The sequence below is a fragment of the Branchiostoma belcheri genome, unplaced genomic scaffold (genome assembly GCF_001625305.1).
Source record: "Branchiostoma belcheri isolate BF01 breed outbred unplaced genomic scaffold, Haploidv18h27 scaffold5, whole genome shotgun sequence".
In the NCBI taxonomy this organism is placed as follows: Eukaryota; Metazoa; Chordata; class Leptocardii; order Amphioxiformes; family Branchiostomatidae; genus Branchiostoma; species Branchiostoma belcheri.
The window spans coordinates 3,723,124-3,741,391 of record NW_017804131.1 but is presented as its reverse complement, the minus strand read 5'-3'; the positions used below and the strand labels follow the sequence as shown (position 1 = coordinate 3,741,391).

The following is an 18,268-nucleotide window of genomic DNA, read 5'->3' as shown; positions in this document are numbered from 1 at the left end:
CACATTGCAGGTACGGGTCGGGGAGTGATGGCTGCAAGAAGTATAAAGGTAAGACTTATCGTAACATCAACGTACTTTACTGGTAAATCTCTGCACAAGTTGGTCATCCCTCGAACATATCACGGTTGGGAAACCTTCGGATCCCTGTGCTTCAACCACGCATTCTTGGCAACAGCTTTTCTCATTTACAACTGAACTTGAAGATGTACGTTGTTTGTCTATGTATCTACTATGAATGAATGGTCATAACATCTTCCCCATCGTTAAGGCAGGAGAAGTCATCATCGCTGTACCCAGGAACATTCTGATATCGTGTCGAACCATTCTGTCCTCCAGGCTAGGCACAGAGTTGAAAAAGTGAGCACTCCTGTAATTTTTCGGTATTTCTTCGGTATTCATAGTTAATTCCTAGCTGGCATATAGTTTGGTACCAGAACACCGTTGCATATTAAAAAAAAATCATAAAATCCGGTTGCACACTTTAACCACGTACCCTTGCCTCTCCTTGGCTGAATAAATTCGCGAGTGAGACATTAATTTCTGAGTCTGTGTTTGTTCTTCTACAGGTGGTCCAGTACTAGTCGTTTCACCTGCGCACAGGTACTGTCATTGTTCCTCCTTTTAGAGAAAAACAAAGGAAAATCCTCCTTCTGGCACCCTTACATCAGATCACTGCCCAACACCTTCACCACTCCAGTGTATTTCACGGAAACAGAGCTCAACGCCTTAAGTCCTTCTCTCCAAGAAAAAGCAAGAGATCTTAAGAAAGAGTTGCTCCACGCCTTCAATGATCTCGAGCCGTTTGTGTCGTCTTCTCTGCCCGAGTTGGACTCTACGTTCACGTTCGATGCGTTCAGGTGGGCGTGGTCCGTTCTGAAGACGAGGACGCTGTACCAGGAGGACTGTCGGAGTCCGTACCTGTCCAACAGGGAGCCGCAGACCTCCACACTGGTGCCGATGTTAGACCTCATCAACCACTCTCCGTCTGCAAAGGTAAGGGCCTGGACGAAACAAAGGGTGGAGCAAAATAAAGAAATATGGGGGGCCGGGGGGAGGGGGTGGTGAATAAAAATGGATAGACATGGTCGAAGGAAAGGGAAAGGAATAATGATGACAATAAGAAAGCTTGTTCGTATTATTTTTGTGCGTACAATTATATTTTGTTTGTTTGTTTGGTTGTGTGTTTGTTTTCATCTACAGTTTCTCTGTCCTTCAATTCTGCCATCGACGTTTTGTCAACATTCTAGTGGATCTTATTTTTCGCATTGATTTTTGAGCAATTCTCTCCACCACACAAGTCTCTCATTCTATCCGTCTACCCGTACCGATGTCCCAGTGTAATATTCCCTTTTGCTTTGTCCATATTTCCAGGCGAGGTTCGGTTATAACGTGAACACCAGCTGCTATGAGGTTCGCGTTCTGGAGCCGTACAGGAAACACGACCAAGTGTTCATCTCGTACGGGTTTGAGGAGAACTCGGAGCTGATGCTGAAGTTTGGCTTCTACGTTCCCAGAAATCCCAAAGACTTCATCAAGATAAACTTGAGTATGGTTCTTTCATTGACACAATCATTGATTTAAACGTGAAGTTACAAACGTGATCATCATTCTTTCATGTCCAAAGCTATACGTTCAAAATCTTCGTACCCGTACATACGCACGTACATCTAAGTTGATTAAGACAATATTGTCTCCCCCCCCTCCCAAGGAGTATCCTATCATCTTGAATAACTTTTTTTAAATTAGCAAATGTTTCCTTTTCGCACAGGTGAATTGTTAGAGTGTCTGCCACAGATTAGTGATGAAGACCGCAAGAACAAGGTGGACCTCCTGTTTGAGAGTGGATTACTCAGGTACAATTATGATTATTTTAATGTAATAATGGATACTATATTGACATTGATAGTGTAGTAGCACGATCGAACATTTTGTTTTTGAAAGGGGTTTCATATATAGATGTACCGTTTCATTGACAACATTTACCTTGTTTACCACGTTCCCAAGGAGCAAGTCAATGATGGCAACAAACAATCATATAAGCCTGTAGAGGTCCCAGAAGAAAGCCACACAATTTACGGCGTTATTTTTTTCAGCAATCAAACTTGCAGCTGGAATGGGATCTCCTGGCAGGTGATGTCGGTACTGCAGGTCCTAGCAACCAATGGCATCGACAAAAACAGGTCACTTTTTCAGAGCCTTTAATCTATGTTGTTCATTCAAATATGACATAAGCTATTCTATGACGATAGTCACCAAATGTGTCACACAGACTGATCAACGTCTGACAGAAAACTCTTCACTTTTAAATGAAACGTTCGAAGTGTATGGATAAGCCGACGGCGGGACGGAATAATATACTATAAAATGATATTCAAATATCGTGAGTCTCTTTTGTCCTGTGCGTTGTGTGTTGTTATATCCACTAACCCTGTGATAACTTAACCTGCAATGTTGTCTGTTTTCCAGCGTCCCTTCGATATTTCCAAACTCCAACCCGCTTTCATGCCAGTGAGTAAATGTACCTTTGATTGGCACTCTGTACTTTGTCCATAAAAATGATCACAAACAAGCAAAACATGCGTTCCAAATCGCCTTCTAAACAATATGATATCCAGAAACTGTTTGCTCATGAAGCAATGCTTGTAATATTTGGGAGCACGTAGGTAAAATAACAAGGTGAATCCTAAGGTATAATTATTTATTTGCAGATTTACTTTGAATAACATTAATTCAATTGTAGTCTTGATCTTTGTACATTGCCAAGCACAAATTTTTGACAGTCGATGTATTTTGACAGTAGTGACTGGTATACGATCTTATAGTGCACAGCCACAGGAAGCATTTCATTCGGTTATCAGATTTGAAGACATGTACATGTAACATTGTCAATGAAACGAAAGTACATCTTTTGATACGATTAAGTCAGAATAACGTTGACTACAATTGGTATGGGAAACTACAGTGTGCCAATTGAAGACAGGCGCTATCTGCATCACATCAAGCTAATCATTTCATATATTATATGCATTAACAGTCATAATTATCTCATCACTTCAACCTTCCATCCGACATGTTCAAACATTCATGCATAACGGCGTCCCTAACCTTCCATAGGACGTTTCCACTATTATTCCTTCGTTCTGTGTCCCGTCACATATTCAGGTTATAATTACTGCATTGAATTTTTCTCTCGTTCGTTCACTGTTAGGTCACCCTCAGTAGAGTGATCATGATCTTATATTTTCCAACGTTACAAACACGCAGTGTGACTGTATCAAAATTTGTGTTTGTGTTGGTAACATTTTAGATTAACAAGATGTAAAATGCCACCAACCATATTTCGTTCATTCATTCATTCATTCATTCCGTTCTTTGCATCCCTACTGATTACATACTAACGGTGTGCACCTGTGTTCTCCCACACTGTTCAGTTTTCAGATCGCACGTTATATGATGCCTTTCAGAAACGCAGCGCTCTCTAGCGAAGAATTGCAAGCAATGCAAGCAGCTCGAACATTGCTGGAGAGGCGGCTGGAATCTTACGAAACCACAATAGAGGTTAGATCAACGTTTAATCATGATTTTTCTGACTAAGGGAGAAGAGATGCTAGCTGTTATAGCTTTGGTACCATTCTGGTTAGTTTACGTCCGCTCCCACAGTTGCTACAACCAACCATTCTCTTGTGCTTTTCATTCATTTTATTCTATTTTCTATTGGAAACCTCCTGGTGTATAGTTTGTATCAGCATGAAGTCTCTAGTTCTTCCAGTATCTATTGAGACAGCATTGGTAATCTCCAGATCCCTCTCGGTGGCAAAAAGACAGTATCAAATTGGCCAGGCAGTATCCATAATAGCCAGAGAAGGTCGCCGGCCACCGACGGGGTGGGGGTAGCGACAAAAAACGGCCATATATAAAAAAGGTAACGATCATTCCCCCACAACCTCTGCTTGGAGAGTAAGCAATGGCCAAATAGATCAATAGGCTAATTTCTTTCATTTTCTTCTTCTCTTGTTGGTGTAACAGTGTGGCTCAAGCGCCACCAACTGACCTGTCTAACTGTAACAGGTCCGGACCTTTTAGTCTAGCGTTTTATAGTACGTTGGATTGTGAAACCACACTGTTACATCGGAGTCATATTATTTTCAGAGCTGATGTAGTTAAAACTAGAAAGGTAACATTTGCAAGCAAATGCAATATGTTTACCTCAGGATGGTCTTGCCTACGATTTAACGTTATACCTTTATTAGGAAAGGAAAGGTAGAAGGATAGTTTGCTTATATTACTGACTTTTATATGCTGTTTATAGAGTAACATCAACGTTATAACTGGGGAATTTGAATGTTTTTGCCGTTGTAAGGCCAAGTCTACCCGTCTGCCACTCAAAGATCATTACCATAGACTAGTCTTGTAGTGCCATGTATAGGAGATACTAGGATATATATAGTTACATACCACAGTACCAATGATTCACTCAGCACACACTCTTACCATGTTTGCAATTAGGCCACAGCATTAACTTTAATCAATGACATCCTCTGCAGACTGCAAGTAAACTTCGAGTCTTTTTGACAGCTTTAGTTACAAAGGACTTTGCTGCGCTCATCTCACTACCTTATTACATTTTTGTAAATAGGAAACAGGACGTAGGCTGAAATAATAATGATGATAAGTTTATTATTATTACAAATACATGACAGAAGGCTAATTGTAAATACGTATATCATACGAAATGATATACAATGATATGAAGAACTAATTCCTACAGTACACTTTAGTCTTTATACTACAGTATATAAGATATATATCAAGCCAGTTTTGTTGGGTTTTACTTGTTCTTTTGATCGCCGAGCCAGTGAATATACCCACTTCTATAATAATTGTTCTTTGAAATTTTATATGAAAATCATTGCAATGATGATGAAAATCTACAGTTGTGTAAAATATTGGAACTACACACTCTATAAAACCATACATACATACTTAAAGCTATACGTGACTTAACTGTTACATATATTATGCAAATTTAACATACATAATGAATATTTACTGGCCAAAATGGAGATATAATGTGTTTCTAGAAATGGTTGTGATGTGTTGTATCCTTCTGTGGATGGCTGGGTTCAGCTCTGTTACGGTTCCTCCCCTAGTTTCTCATGGACCAAGTTCTGCTTCCTTTCCTAGCAGAGGTCCAATCTTAAGAGTCTTATGAGGATACAAACTGGAGAGTAAGCATTTCAAATGTGATCAGAAACTGATATTATCCTTATTATGTTTAGAGAGATAACTTTACGGGATATGCATCATCGGGATACGGAATTTTTCGGGATAGGCGTCCCGAAAAATCCCGCGAGATATCCGCGTGTGGTGCGAGATCTCCAAGTCTACCGCGGGTCCTGTCACCGATGGCGGCGTGCCAAATGTTTATTTTTACGTCCTGTCGGGCGATCTGGGCAGGGCCAATGGAGCACCCTGACGTCAGTCAACTTTGCCAAAATTTTTATTCACCGATAGCACAGGAGTGTATATTGTGTATGACGCGTTCCTCACGCGGTAATAGGTGAACTGCTACATTTTTACAAAGCTATTGTGCAGCGAAAAACTCACGAAAACTGTAAGAAAATAGCAGGAATGAATTTTTAATAACCCCTTCGTCTCCGGTGAGTTTCGGCAAGTTTATAAACCTTCAAATAAAATGGGGCGTATCGGCTGTAGTAGTAGTTGTATTTCATTGTGACATCTTGTAGTAAATTGGCTTGTTGAGGTCTACTCATCTTCTCATAAGCAGACTGCGTCAAGTAGTCTCTGTATTACGAAAATTAGGAACGTTTGCACATCAAAATCCCGCGGCAAGCGTCTCACCCCTCCCATGCAAACACGTACACATAAAATAAATAAACCCCTGCATCAACAATCAACGATCCGACCACGTCCATTGACGTACGTATTACCCTGAAAGCAAGTACTTCCATGCGGCTGGCAAAAAATCTTCCGGTGGAAAAAAAAAAAGCATTCTCGTTCTCGATGTCACTTGTGAAAACGTTGTTTTGGAGTGAAATCGGGATGAGAAAAATACAATGCCGCTTGCAGGACTGAGGCGGAAAATCGCTACAATCGCCAGGGCGGCCGGAGTCTCTGGGGCGGAGCATCGAGCCTTTGAGTTTGAAATCTTGCCGCCCAGCCAGTGGGCGGGTCCCCGTCTGTGTGCTGTGATTGGGCGCCGCGCGGTGATAGCTATGCTGCGTGCCGTTTCTATGGCAACGTGGCCCAGTCACAGAAATGTATCAATTCTTGTTCGTCGCTGATCGCAAACACAGCCAAGAGGCGTAAAAGAACTTTTTAATTATGCTTCGCCCCCCCCTCTTTTTCGTATAATGTTTAATCTCCCTTCCGCAGCTCCGTGCGTCGACCTCCCCTATCTAGGAGAAAAATGAACTTCTGGCGACATGGCACGTGGATGTGTTAGATTTTATATCTGAGATAGCGTGGGTCGGGTGACATCAAAAGCAGTACTTAGGGCCGTCCACATCGCAAGGTCAGACAGAAATTCTAGTACCAAGAAGGTTGTATTATTTTGTTATCGTTCTAAACATTATTAAGCCACTAAAATGTTCGATATTAAAAAAAAGAAATATTTGAAACACTAGCCGTTTTGTGCTAATGTTATCATCATGCATAATTTGGAAACAAACATGCGCCGCACCGTCTGTCTGTAAAAATCTTAGTCAACATGGTTCCCGAAAAATCCCGGGATATCCCGATTTGATGCTTATCCCATGAACTGTACTGTATTATCCCGAAAAAGATTGAAACTGTCTGACAAAACGACAAAATGTAATGTCACATCCATGTTTATATAAACGTAAACAAACGCCCCCCTCCCCGGCCCCGCACCCACATTACAAAGTCGACAATAGTTACAGATGAACACAATTCTGTTTACTTTATTTTCAAAACGGCAGCAAGCCTAAATCTCTATACATACGAGATTCTATCAAGTCAGGAGCTAGTGTAAATTATATAGTTATGAGTTGTTTTTTTTTTATTTGAGCCGGCGGTGACATGCAAAAAATTACACAAAGTCGCCGGCGTTCTGTGGAAATCTGCAGTCCTACTTGTGGATATTGAACCCAAAATCCCAATGCAATATTCTCTACTCGAGACTGGTATTCATATGGCCGTATTTTACGAAGAAAAATGAAAACTTACCGCTGACATTGATCCACCGATCTCTTCTCGTGTCATACAAGGGCGGATGCCCATATTTGGAAAGCTCGGGTGTTCCGTGCGTAGCGCTAGGGTCATTGACCGCGGTTATCGAACACGCTGTTCCATTGTTCCATGGTTGTTCGAATGTTCCAAACGCGTTCTTTTTGTTCGATTTTTGGCTTAAAATGCAACTTTTTTCACCCATTTTTTGCCAATAAAATCATTTTCTGACATCTATGTTGGCCAAAATGACCAAGGTTCAATGTCTAACGTATCAACCTACTAGCATGCTGAATTTCATTTTCCTCCAAGCTCTAATTACGAAAATATGGACGTTTTTTAGGTGTTTGGAACGGAAGAGGAGGAAGAGGAAGAGGAAACAGAGCAAATATAATATGTTTCCTTCGGTAAACATAATTAGTATCAGTAGTCCAGTTTGTACTACAAACATGTACCTTTTCATCTGTTCACCTGTACTTAGCCCGATATGGCATGGAAGTGTACTAAAGTTATGTTATTATTATTTTGTATATTTCACTTCTGTGCACGTAGGAAGACGAAGCGTTACTGAGGGAGGTACAGAGCCCGTGTATGGAGATGGCGGTCGGCAGCAGGGCGGAGGAGAAACGGATGCTGCGTAATGCGTTAAACTTACTCCAGACAAATCAATAAATCCACATTAACGGTGCTTACATGTACATGTTATTCTGTGTGACAACATGGAAAATTGTAAAATCATGATGGGGTGGCATTTCTTCCACCCCTTGCACGTTTTTTTTCCATTGTAATATTTTGTATAACTTTTATTATGTATGTACTAAAAATAAATAAATGGAAGACTGTCTTCAACTCTCACTGTAGTTAGCGGTGGAGGAATATTGCGTGGTGGGTTTGTCAGACTTCAAGTGTCTGGAAGCTACATTCGATCACAGCTTTATTTCCTGTTTAACATACTCCTGCCTGTAACACACGTTTATTATCTAAAATTGGTAGGAAAAATAAGTTCATTTTATCAGTTCTGACAAGATCTTGAGCAAACATGGAACCGAGGGTATATGTTTTTGTTCATGATCAGATCTGTAACTCCCGACACTGTATCAAACCAAGTCTAGTTTTTTTTTATCAAGGACAATGATTGTTGCACGCCTCCTTGCGGTTGTCATGTGTTTAACCACAGGGGCCTGCTTTCACAGATATCCCACCGCAGACAGTTATTCACGAACCAATAATTCTGTAACAAACAGCTCACTTACCTCAGTTCGCCAGACGAAGGTGAGCGGGTCACACATGATCAGACAAATAAGGGAACACCCCTCTTCGTTAAGTCCGCTAATTGTTCGGAAATGCCTTCTGGCACCACAACAGCGAAGGACTGTGCTTTGAATACCAGCTATGTCCAGTATTTGAATGCAAAATGAATACGTAATCTTTTTGTCATAGACATTACCAAAGAAGCATAGCTTAAAAGTAGAGCTTAACGTTTAGCTGACATCAACGACATAACTAGGTGAAGTGACATTTCGTACGTTATCCTCCTTTTGTAACGATAACCGCCCTGCTAAGGTGAGGCCATCTAACAACAGGGCACGCCCTTCAGCAAGGAACCACATTAGGGACCATCCGTAAATGCAATAACATGCACATACACACGAAGAAACAGGCCTACGTATTTATACATTCTTTGAACTACACAGTAAATACTAACTAGACACTCACCGAACAAAAGAGAGAACAATTTCTTGAGGGCACGTTTCACAAGCAGCATTCCTTTGGGCGTAAAGAAAGAATTACAGTTGGGATAACGCCACTAATTTGTGAGGCGTGTTCTCACACCATTGCCGAGGTTACGAGTGATTACGTAAAACTTCGGGCACGCCCAGAGCAGACGCGTCCCTCACCTACACTGTCATCTGCTGTTCAATCCGCAAGGACACCTCAGAGCGTCTCAGTGGCCTTAAGGAACTTTACTTTCTGTCCGCTAAGTCGAAGGTAATACTTCACATATTTCTAACACGCCATGAATGTAAGTAATGGAACAAAAAATTTACTATCTAAACTTGCAACGCGCTTTAATGTGTTTGGTGACACATAAAAAGCACAGACAAGGTCTCTGCTGAATCTCACTTGAAGTATAGACCTTAACTATGGATACAAACGTATCAGCACGCGTTTGGGAACGGTTTACGACACTTCATACATATATGAAATGAAATGTTTTGTGAGCTTGACTATACCTGGTCATTTTTGCGGGGCGCTACATATTTTGTTCACAGAAGATATATACATATTTAAGGCACGTCCTTGGGCGGAACACCTGGAATCGTTGGTCAACCGCACCTAGTTTAATAATACCGCACGAAGTTTTAACGTTCCAGAATGCGGGACTTGCCAACTGTCTTTTGCTAAAGTACTCTGTAGAAATATGCTCTCCCTCCACCTTTTAATCCGAAATGCGTCTTTATATTCGTACTAGTCCAAGGAGCACCCCAGGCGGCCTAACACACGCGTGTGCACACAAACAACTGGCCCACCCCTCTCTGCATGTGAAGTAGTGGGGTAAAATGTGTACTTTGGCATTCAGAAGAGAGAATACAATTATACAGTATTAACAATAGAAAAATATCGATAGACTTGAAGTGTGCATCGTCTTGATATAGCCTGTAATTATTAACACGTAGATACTCCATAGATATACGTATATATTCAACCCCGGTGGAACGTAAAGCCCCCCCCCACAATAATGTGTAACGATCTACCGCGACTGACCAACATTCTGAATTTTGAAAGGACAGTTATATAGTTGTAGTGTAGCTTGATATCCCTTATTTTACTCAGTAGCTTGGAAGAATGTATTCTATATACGTTACCGGGATTATATTTGACGATCTTCCCCTAAAGAATTTGACGGTTTGATATGAAGTAAAGATTTGCTGATCTATCCAACTGGTTTTGCAAGATTCCAGGCCGCTCGTGTCACCTCGAACTCTGACCCGGTGCACCTTGACTGGCGGTTGGGTCTGTGCCAAAACACCAATGTTGTCAGTAGTCACGTACACGAGGATGTATGGATGGTTACAGACATCCAATGCAGTTCTTAGGGCTCGGAAACCCGATTTTTCAAAGACAATATTCTAGTCACTTATCTACATACTGAGTTAACACACTATCCCAGTGTATATGACCCTCAACAGGACCCAAAATTCTGACGGAAAATGGTTACTAAAAGGGCCCTGGGCTGATTTTTAGGGTACCACCCATAAAATAAAGGACTCATCTTGGGGCTTGTTTCTGCAGTTTTACATGCCCAAAGAATGAAATACTGATTATGTGCTTATGTAGGCAGTATGTGTTAATATCATAAAGATTGACTTATTCAAAAAATGTCCGTTTTTGCTGCTCTGAAATCGCATTGGATGCCTTTAACAGTGATCTTTTGGAATGTTTATATTTATCCGTAGCTTTAGCTTACCGACAGGACAAATCTACGAAAATGGGACTGAAAGTAATAGCGCATTCTGTCGTCTTTATTTTCCAGAGAAAGAGTCAGAGAACATGCCGATTTTATCGAGTTCGTGCTGTGGGTGCTGTGACCTCAGGACGGGGTCGGTGGTGGTCGGCGCACTCTGTCTGGTACGTTAAGATGTTCATGATTGTTTTTGAAAAGATGTTTTCTTCCATACGTGTATAAACAATAGCCGTATTACTATCATGTGAATGGCTCTCAATCAGAATTCACCACGTTAAAAGTGTCAAGCGTAATTCTAATAGATTTTCCATGTTTCTTGCAGAACAATGCCGTGTTCGCCTTCCTGTATTACTATCATGTAAATGGCTCTCAATCAGAAATCACTACGTTATATTAAAGTTTGACGAGTACTTATAATAGATTTCCACATATTTTGTGCAGAACAATGCTGTGTTCGCCTTCCTGTACAACCTGGGTACAACTCAACATCTGGGCACTCCGGGTACCTGGAGTAAGTGACAACATCCCCCTAAAACTTTCATTTCTGTTCGACAACAATGATGCGTAAGGCACTGACCTGACGGTTATGCTTGTTTTAGTACTAGTGCTATTTGTAGCTTTTATTGACATCTCTTTTTCCCTGCCTCTAGCTGCCTGGGTGACCCTCATCCTGGAGGTCCTCTTCGTCATAGCCTGCTGCCTTCTGCTCTTTGGCATCAAAAAGGTAGCACGTCATTCGTGTTTTATACAAAACTAGAGTTCCACGATCTCATACCTTCAAATGATATTGAGACAGCGTGTGGATGTGCGTGTGTGGGTGTACGTTGCCCTCACGCCTATATGCGTGTGTGTGTGCGTGCGTGCGATCGAGCGTGTGTGTGGGTGTGTGTGTGTGTATGTGCGTGTATGTGTGTGTGAGCGTGTGTATGTGTGTGTATGTGCGTGTATGTGTGTGTGAGCGTGTGTGTGTGTGACTGTGACTCTTCTAATGGAGTTAGCAAAAAAATCATTCATAATCGGTAACGCCTGAGATGTAAATAGTGTCATAGTCACCAACATTGCTGCATTTGTGCTCTAGCATTTTCCGTTGGTGTTCCGTTCACAGGGCAACGTGACGTTCATGAAGTTCTGGCTGGTGATTGCCATCATCCTGGTGATTTGGGAGCTCGTGATGATCATTATTCGTACCGCGCAAGTAAGTAGTATCATGAAGGCGCTGATTCGTCTCCCTGCAAACCTGATCACATATATAACTTAACGACACTTTAAATGGCTTGAAACGTTTGAAAGATGGTAGGGATTTTGAAGGCACAGACACTGAATCATGAATTTCATTACGTTTCGCAACCTACACATAAGGAAACAGAGATATTGTGTTTATTTATTGCAGAAACAAAAAAAATATGCTTCTCTCGTATATTTGTTATCTGTGCATTGCGTATCTACCCTGCATGTCTTGCTTTCTGACTAAGAAACAAATGTACTTTGTGTCTTTATACCGGTGTTGTGGAGTGTACTTTAAATCAGATATGACTAGGTAGGGAATGAGTCCAAGTCTAAACAAAAGGTTCTACCATCCACTGATAGGCCGGCAAGTCGATCACGGACTTAGCTGCAATCTTGGGAGTCGGGTGGATCTTAGTACTGATCTTCATCGGAGTAAAGGTGAGATAGTCCCAGGAATCATGTCAAGTAAACCCTTCCGACAGACATTTTCAATCTACTTATGTCATGCCCCTACTCCATATCTTCGTACTTAGGCCAATATATATGTAGTTCTGCAGCATTACAAAAGAGAGAAAGTATTGTAACAGATAGCAACGCTAATATGCATAATGTTTTACGCCATTTAAGTAGACATTCCTGTAGTAATACTAGTAGTCTCTTATTCCTGTAGCAATACTAGTAGTCTCTTGGAATAGACTTGATTGTATTGTTCACATTGTCATTGTTGTCATACATTGTACCATGTACAACTGTCGAGCAATAAAGTTCATTATTGTTGCCAGTAATTACCTGGTGTTAGGAGAATATAAATGTTTTCATGAATGTTATCTAAAGTAAAAATACTGTATATAACATTTAGTTGTTTGTTAAATACGTCTGATTTGAGAATTTCTCTTGTATTTCTTGTCAGATCTACGGTATCCTGGTGGTGTACTCCTACACCCAAACCGCCACCGTCGTTGCCTGATCATGAGAAGGACCAAACTGAACCCACCACAGCTTTGTGACAGTCCGATGACAGAATGTGTTACTTTATATTTCTATTCATCCGTGATATAGCAGTGTATCAATCTAAAACGCGAGGTACATTCTAAAACTCAACTTTAAGCTAGGCACTGCTAGAGATTTGTGTCGTGATAACCACGTAATGCGTAAAGAATTATTCTATTGTGCTCATAAGGTATTTAATGAGTTAGTGATGATGCCTAGAGGATAATAAAACAGAAGCCAAATATAAAGCTAGATTGATATTAAAATTGTGCTATTATAATGTGATGGCAGACAGACCGCAAGTGAATTTTTCGTTCAGTTATTCGGAAATGGCATATTTACTAGTATTGTAATTGTTAACTTAAGGTAGTTTTCATTTACAATAGAATAATGATACTAATGGCATAAGTGTACTGCGTTTTAACAGTTGAGGTATATATGGTTTTATTGCTGAATATATATATAATAGTAACGGTTACATTGGCGTTGGTTACGTCGCTTATAGCCCAAAGCACAACTCACTCGGCATTTGCTCCGTTACATTTACGAACTCGTTTTTCCTGTTTAAGTCTCGATGTTAATAATTATTGCTTGCTTACTTATATTGCATATTGCATGGTTGTTGTCACCTAGTTGTATCTGGCTCTATTGAGTTTTGCTTCAATTGTAACGATCTTTTGATCACATTACTAATTTGCATTTAAGATGAAAAAGAATAAAGATATAATGGGCGTACCTGAACGCTTTCATGTTTTCTTCCTAACATGTTTATGACATTTCAAGTGTATTGAGGAACCTGTCTGCAATTACAGGGTCCATGAAAGAAGATTGTTAATTTCTTTTTGAAGAAAACTTAATTTCACATTCAACTCAAGGACACACTGGTACTTTGATAAACATGCTAAATTATCTGTCAAAATCGCATGATTATTTCTAATATCCACTGATGGTTATGGAAAAAGGAGTAATTAAGAAGTTATAAAGTGTTATAAAGTCTAAAAAGATGTGACATTCATAAAGCTTCAAAGTCATGGCAACAGTACACGTCAGATTTACATGAGTATATGTTGATTCCTGTTTTCCATTCAGACGAGTCAGTTTTTGAGTCAGTCCCGACCAAAACGTTGTGGTTCTAGTCAAGCAAAAAGTCACCGGCACTTAAATAGCGATGCTTCGGTTAAGTTCGAATTCCGTCGCTAACTCCCCGGCCTGCCATGAACCAAACTCCCATGTTTCTTGTACATCTTCACCTTTCTGTAAACTCCCCTGTACCGGGGACGCAGTATTTCCACAGTTTTGCTGTTCGGATATCGACTTCGTAAAATCCCATCCCATGTTTGTCTGGTTCGACCCAGCATGGAGCAGAAGTTAGGAGTTACTGAAAACTCTTCATTCCAGGTGCTGTTTGCGACCTCGAGCGGACTTGTCTTGTTTTTGTTGCCACAGTACTGCGTGACTTCTATATTTACTTGTTTAAAATGACGCACTTCCGCTTGAAAGTCATCCCCTTCCTGGCTGATTTGCCTCCACAAAGAGTCATTAAAATGTTGAAATAACATGGAGTCTGCATTGTTATGTTTTAGAAACGTTTGTTTCATTTCGTCGGTTATATTTGGTTTGGTCGCTTTGCCATTTTTTGTTCGGTGCTTATGGTCGTAGAGAATATCACGGATGGACCAGCACATTTTCCGTTTCAAAAGCACCAAAGACTGGTCAAAGTATTGGAGAATCATCACCAGTGTGAAATCCTGTTCGATTCCTTCAATAAAATCACCAATGGCCTCCGAGTTCTCGTACAAACTCTCGGGAAACCCGAGATCTCGCACCATACAATTCCTGACGCATGCGTGTTCGTAGTTAGGATCTGTGGGTCCCCCGGGACGATAGATGTTGTCCCATCTAGCGGGGTTCTGTAAGTATTGCAGGATGGCTGGATTCAGAGTACTGCTTCTCGAAACAGGCGACGTGTGACGAGATATCGAGTTTCTGGGTGGACCTTTTTTGTTCGACACAGCTATTCGTCTTTGCCCTCTTTTCTGTCGTGCTTTAAACCTGTCTAGGGTACTCCGGGCATTCCTGGGCGGGCGAGAAGAGCCTATCATCCCTGGAAAATATTTCGCCATTTTGAAGTAGATAAATGCAGATAAGAAACGATCCACTGGCTCTCGCAAAATTGCCACAAACTTTGTGTCTTCAGGCATGAGTCGGAGAATGCCAGATCTGTTATACACAGCGTGGTGAGCAAAGACGTTCCAACGTGTTCCCCTAGGTGGCGCTTCGTAGTCGTCTTCCGTGATTTTGCCAAAGCGCCCAATCTGGGGCTTGTCCTCTCCTTTTGGCAACGCCACTAGTAAACGATGGACGTGTCCAAATCGCAAGAAGATATTTTGGGTCGTCGAAGAGCCACATTTATGGATTTTCATGAAGGCCACGTTCTCGTGGAACCTGCATTGCCATTGTGTTGTGTTGTCCGTCTTTCTGTAAAACATCGAACAAATGCCGAGTCAAAATTCTGATATTCTATGAAGTTTAATAGGACAAACATCGATAGTGGGTTTTACCACTAGTATTGATCAAACGAAAGGGTACCATCTCTATATAATGTCCTTGGTGAAATGAAGGCGGTTAAACGGACATACAAGACCAAAAAGACATGTACTAACTAGAAAAGTAACATTTGCAAAGCAAATGCAAAATAATGTTTAGTAGTTACCTTCGCATATGGTCTGGTCTGTTAATTCTTACTCTCAAACACATTCACATATATGGTGACACCAGCCTAAATCCCTCATTATGTAACCCAACACCAGTTACCAAGGTGAGAGACCGTCTGGTTATTGACCCGGTCGACGTCAGGGTTTGGAACGGAAGAAGAAGAAGAAGAAACGAAGCATAAACAATGTTTTCCTTCGGTAAACATAAAAAGCATGTACTAAACACATCAAGTCAGAGAAAAATGACATATAGCTATGGTAAGAAGTACGGAGTGGTCGTCAGTACCTTTTCTGTGGTGCCACTGCAGGAGATGGGTGCCTCTGTCGCTTCTGTTTGTAAAGTAACGTAGAAAAATAGATGTCTTCCGTCACTTCCGGTTGCGGCTGCTCTATAGCGGAAATGACGTGTGAATGTGACGAATACCGGATGTAGGTTCCATAGTAAGCCAGTATAATCACACACGACACCACGACGGCCACTGTCATGCGCACCAGAAATTCCAGGCTTATCATTTTCATCGACATGTACACCTGGAAAATGAACGTTCCATATCTTATCGGGGTTAGCGCTATGCATTGAATGTTCTTCATATATTTTATTCATGTCTATGAGTGATACAATTGCAAAGTGTGTCTTTTGAAAGAGATATTGTCATATCATAGTGGACATTTACTATTGTATCAGTCTGAAAAGGCAATATTATTAAAGTTGTTGTTGTTAAACGTATAGCTTGAATGGCGTTCTGTTTATAAGAAGGAATAGATGCTAAAAGTCCGTATATGTATCAATGTACTATGTGTGTTCAAACACACTATTCGATTGTAGATCTTTTGGCTGCAATACAGTATCAAAACGGCAAGATAGTATCAAATTGGCCAGGCAGTATCCGAATACGATACCCATTTGACTGGCATAAAAAAGAACTTTCAGAAAAGAAAGCCCGATAAAAACGCCTAAAAACCAGACAGTCTAAGCCTTACATAAATGAAGTGCATTCGTAAGCGTTAAGTCTGTTCGCGTGCAGACCCTGGCATTGCGGTCTCAGTCGTTTAGTTCAGATCTACAGGATAATGGGTTCTGATTGTAAACTTTTTTGTCGACAACAGAGACATGACGTACAATACAACAGCTGCGACCCGTCCTTGGAACAGGTCCAAAACCGACACGCAAAAGCCTGATATGGCCGGCTTGATGGACGGATTGTATTGTAACCTTAATGGTCTTGGGTGCAGGGTCTGTCACTGTGTATTTTCGTCAACATAGGATTATTGCTATCACCTTATGATGGCCCTGCTGAGGCCATAGTTCTACTGTTATAATCTCCAATACAAGTAGTGCATTTCCAGGACATGTATCAAATAATGTCTTTACTGTCTAGTACATGTACTACTGTATGGTTTCTTTACTGAAAAGCAGAATTCAATGCTATACTGTTATGATCACCAATGCAAATATTGCATTTTCGAGAGACGTATCAAATCAAATAGTTTTCTTACAAGTACTACTGTATGGATTCTTATGGACTGCGAAGATCCTTAATGATGTGGCGTGAGAGAGAGAGGTGCGGATATTATAGAAAACTACGAATACAATAGCAGAAGTCTTTCTCGTTACTGTACAGTCACCCCGGTTGAATTTTTTACTATTCTAAAATTCTACAGGGATAGTGCGGTTTACCTGGTATCTAGCCGTTTAAGCCAAGCGTTTAAGACTCGCTCCAGCGGTCACAACCCGCATCAACTGCTTAGCTGCGGAGCGTATGGCATTTCCAGCCGTGGAACCGTGTAGAAACGACCTCAAGCTGAAAATGATGGATACTTATGATAATACATGCAGTTTACCAGTTCACGTGTTTCAACAGTTTTCAATTGTTTTTTTTTTAATCGTAGGAAGACATATATAGTACGTATAGTATGTAGACGGCATTTCTAAAATGTAGTATCTAAGAAAAGTCTAATTTTTCCATTTCCCAACAAAAACGGTGAGAGGGGCCCAAAGGCGTTCTATTCACAGGTACACGTATGAGGTTACTGGGCCATTCCGTACGGTGTTATATCAAAGAGCAATACGCACAGAGAACAAGAGATGCAGTTGCAGGAGACATACCTTGTTGCTGAGATATAAATACCGTCACAACCAGACTGCCACCAGTCACACGGATACTTCGAACAGGAACAAGAAGACGATATAGTACGCAGGAAACGTGAAACCTGAGCAATACGCACAGAGAACACGAGATGCAGTTATAGGAGACATACCTTGTTGCTGAGATATAGACACCGTCACAACCAGACTGCAACCAGTCACGACACTTCGAACAGGACGAAGAAGACGATATAGTACAGGACGATATAGTGGATGACCGGATGACCGGTATAGCGTGCCGCGAGTTGTTGTTCTTTCTACCTGGTATCTGTTCAGACTCGATCTCTAACCTATTTCTCAGACAGCTGTACACAAAGGCGCGCGTCCGTGGGCATAGCGAGAGAGAATCATCATCGATCTCCGATACAAATGACGTCTCCGTGACATCCTGTAGGTATCACGGATATTGGGACAATAACTAAATGTACATTGCTACCTTGTGTATTTTATTTATCCCATCACGATATGCTGAGAGAATGTGACAGAAAGTAAAAAACCGCTTTGTCACCATGGCGA

The 18,268-nt window shown here is 41.1% G+C and overlaps 3 protein-coding genes across 3 annotated transcripts; 2 read left to right on the top strand and 1 right to left on the bottom strand.

The window, feature by feature from the left end:
- Positions 1-10: 10 nt before the first annotated feature.
- LOC109479825 (SET domain-containing protein 4-like) lies at positions 11-7,891 on the top strand. The gene is made up of 9 exons (XM_019781839.1): positions 11-48; positions 269-357; positions 567-993; positions 1,372-1,546; positions 1,769-1,853; positions 2,094-2,180; positions 2,467-2,508; positions 3,465-3,558; positions 7,762-7,891. Exons 1-9 carry the CDS (start codon positions 28-30, stop codon positions 7,879-7,881), a joined length of 1,140 nt encoding a protein of 379 aa, XP_019637398.1. The 5' UTR covers positions 11-27; the 3' UTR covers positions 7,882-7,891.
- Positions 7,892-10,753: 2,862 nt separating this feature from the next.
- LOC109479826 lies at positions 10,754-13,126 on the top strand. Its single transcript, XM_019781840.1, has 6 exons — positions 10,754-10,839; positions 11,117-11,186; positions 11,326-11,399; positions 11,781-11,870; positions 12,263-12,340; positions 12,813-13,126. The coding sequence occupies exons 1-6, from the start codon at positions 10,762-10,764 to the stop codon at positions 12,867-12,869; spliced, it is 447 nt and encodes a 148-aa protein (XP_019637399.1). The 5' UTR covers positions 10,754-10,761; the 3' UTR covers positions 12,870-13,126.
- Positions 13,127-14,047: 921 nt separating this feature from the next.
- LOC109479978 (galactosylceramide sulfotransferase-like) lies at positions 14,048-16,119 on the bottom strand. The gene is made up of 2 exons (XM_019782058.1): positions 15,935-16,119; positions 14,048-15,370 (listed from the first exon to the last, which is right to left on the bottom strand). The coding sequence occupies exons 1-2, from the start codon at positions 16,117-16,119 to the stop codon at positions 14,089-14,091; spliced, it is 1,467 nt and encodes a 488-aa protein (XP_019637617.1). The 3' UTR covers positions 14,048-14,088.
- Between the last annotated feature and the right edge of the window lie 2,149 nt (positions 16,120-18,268).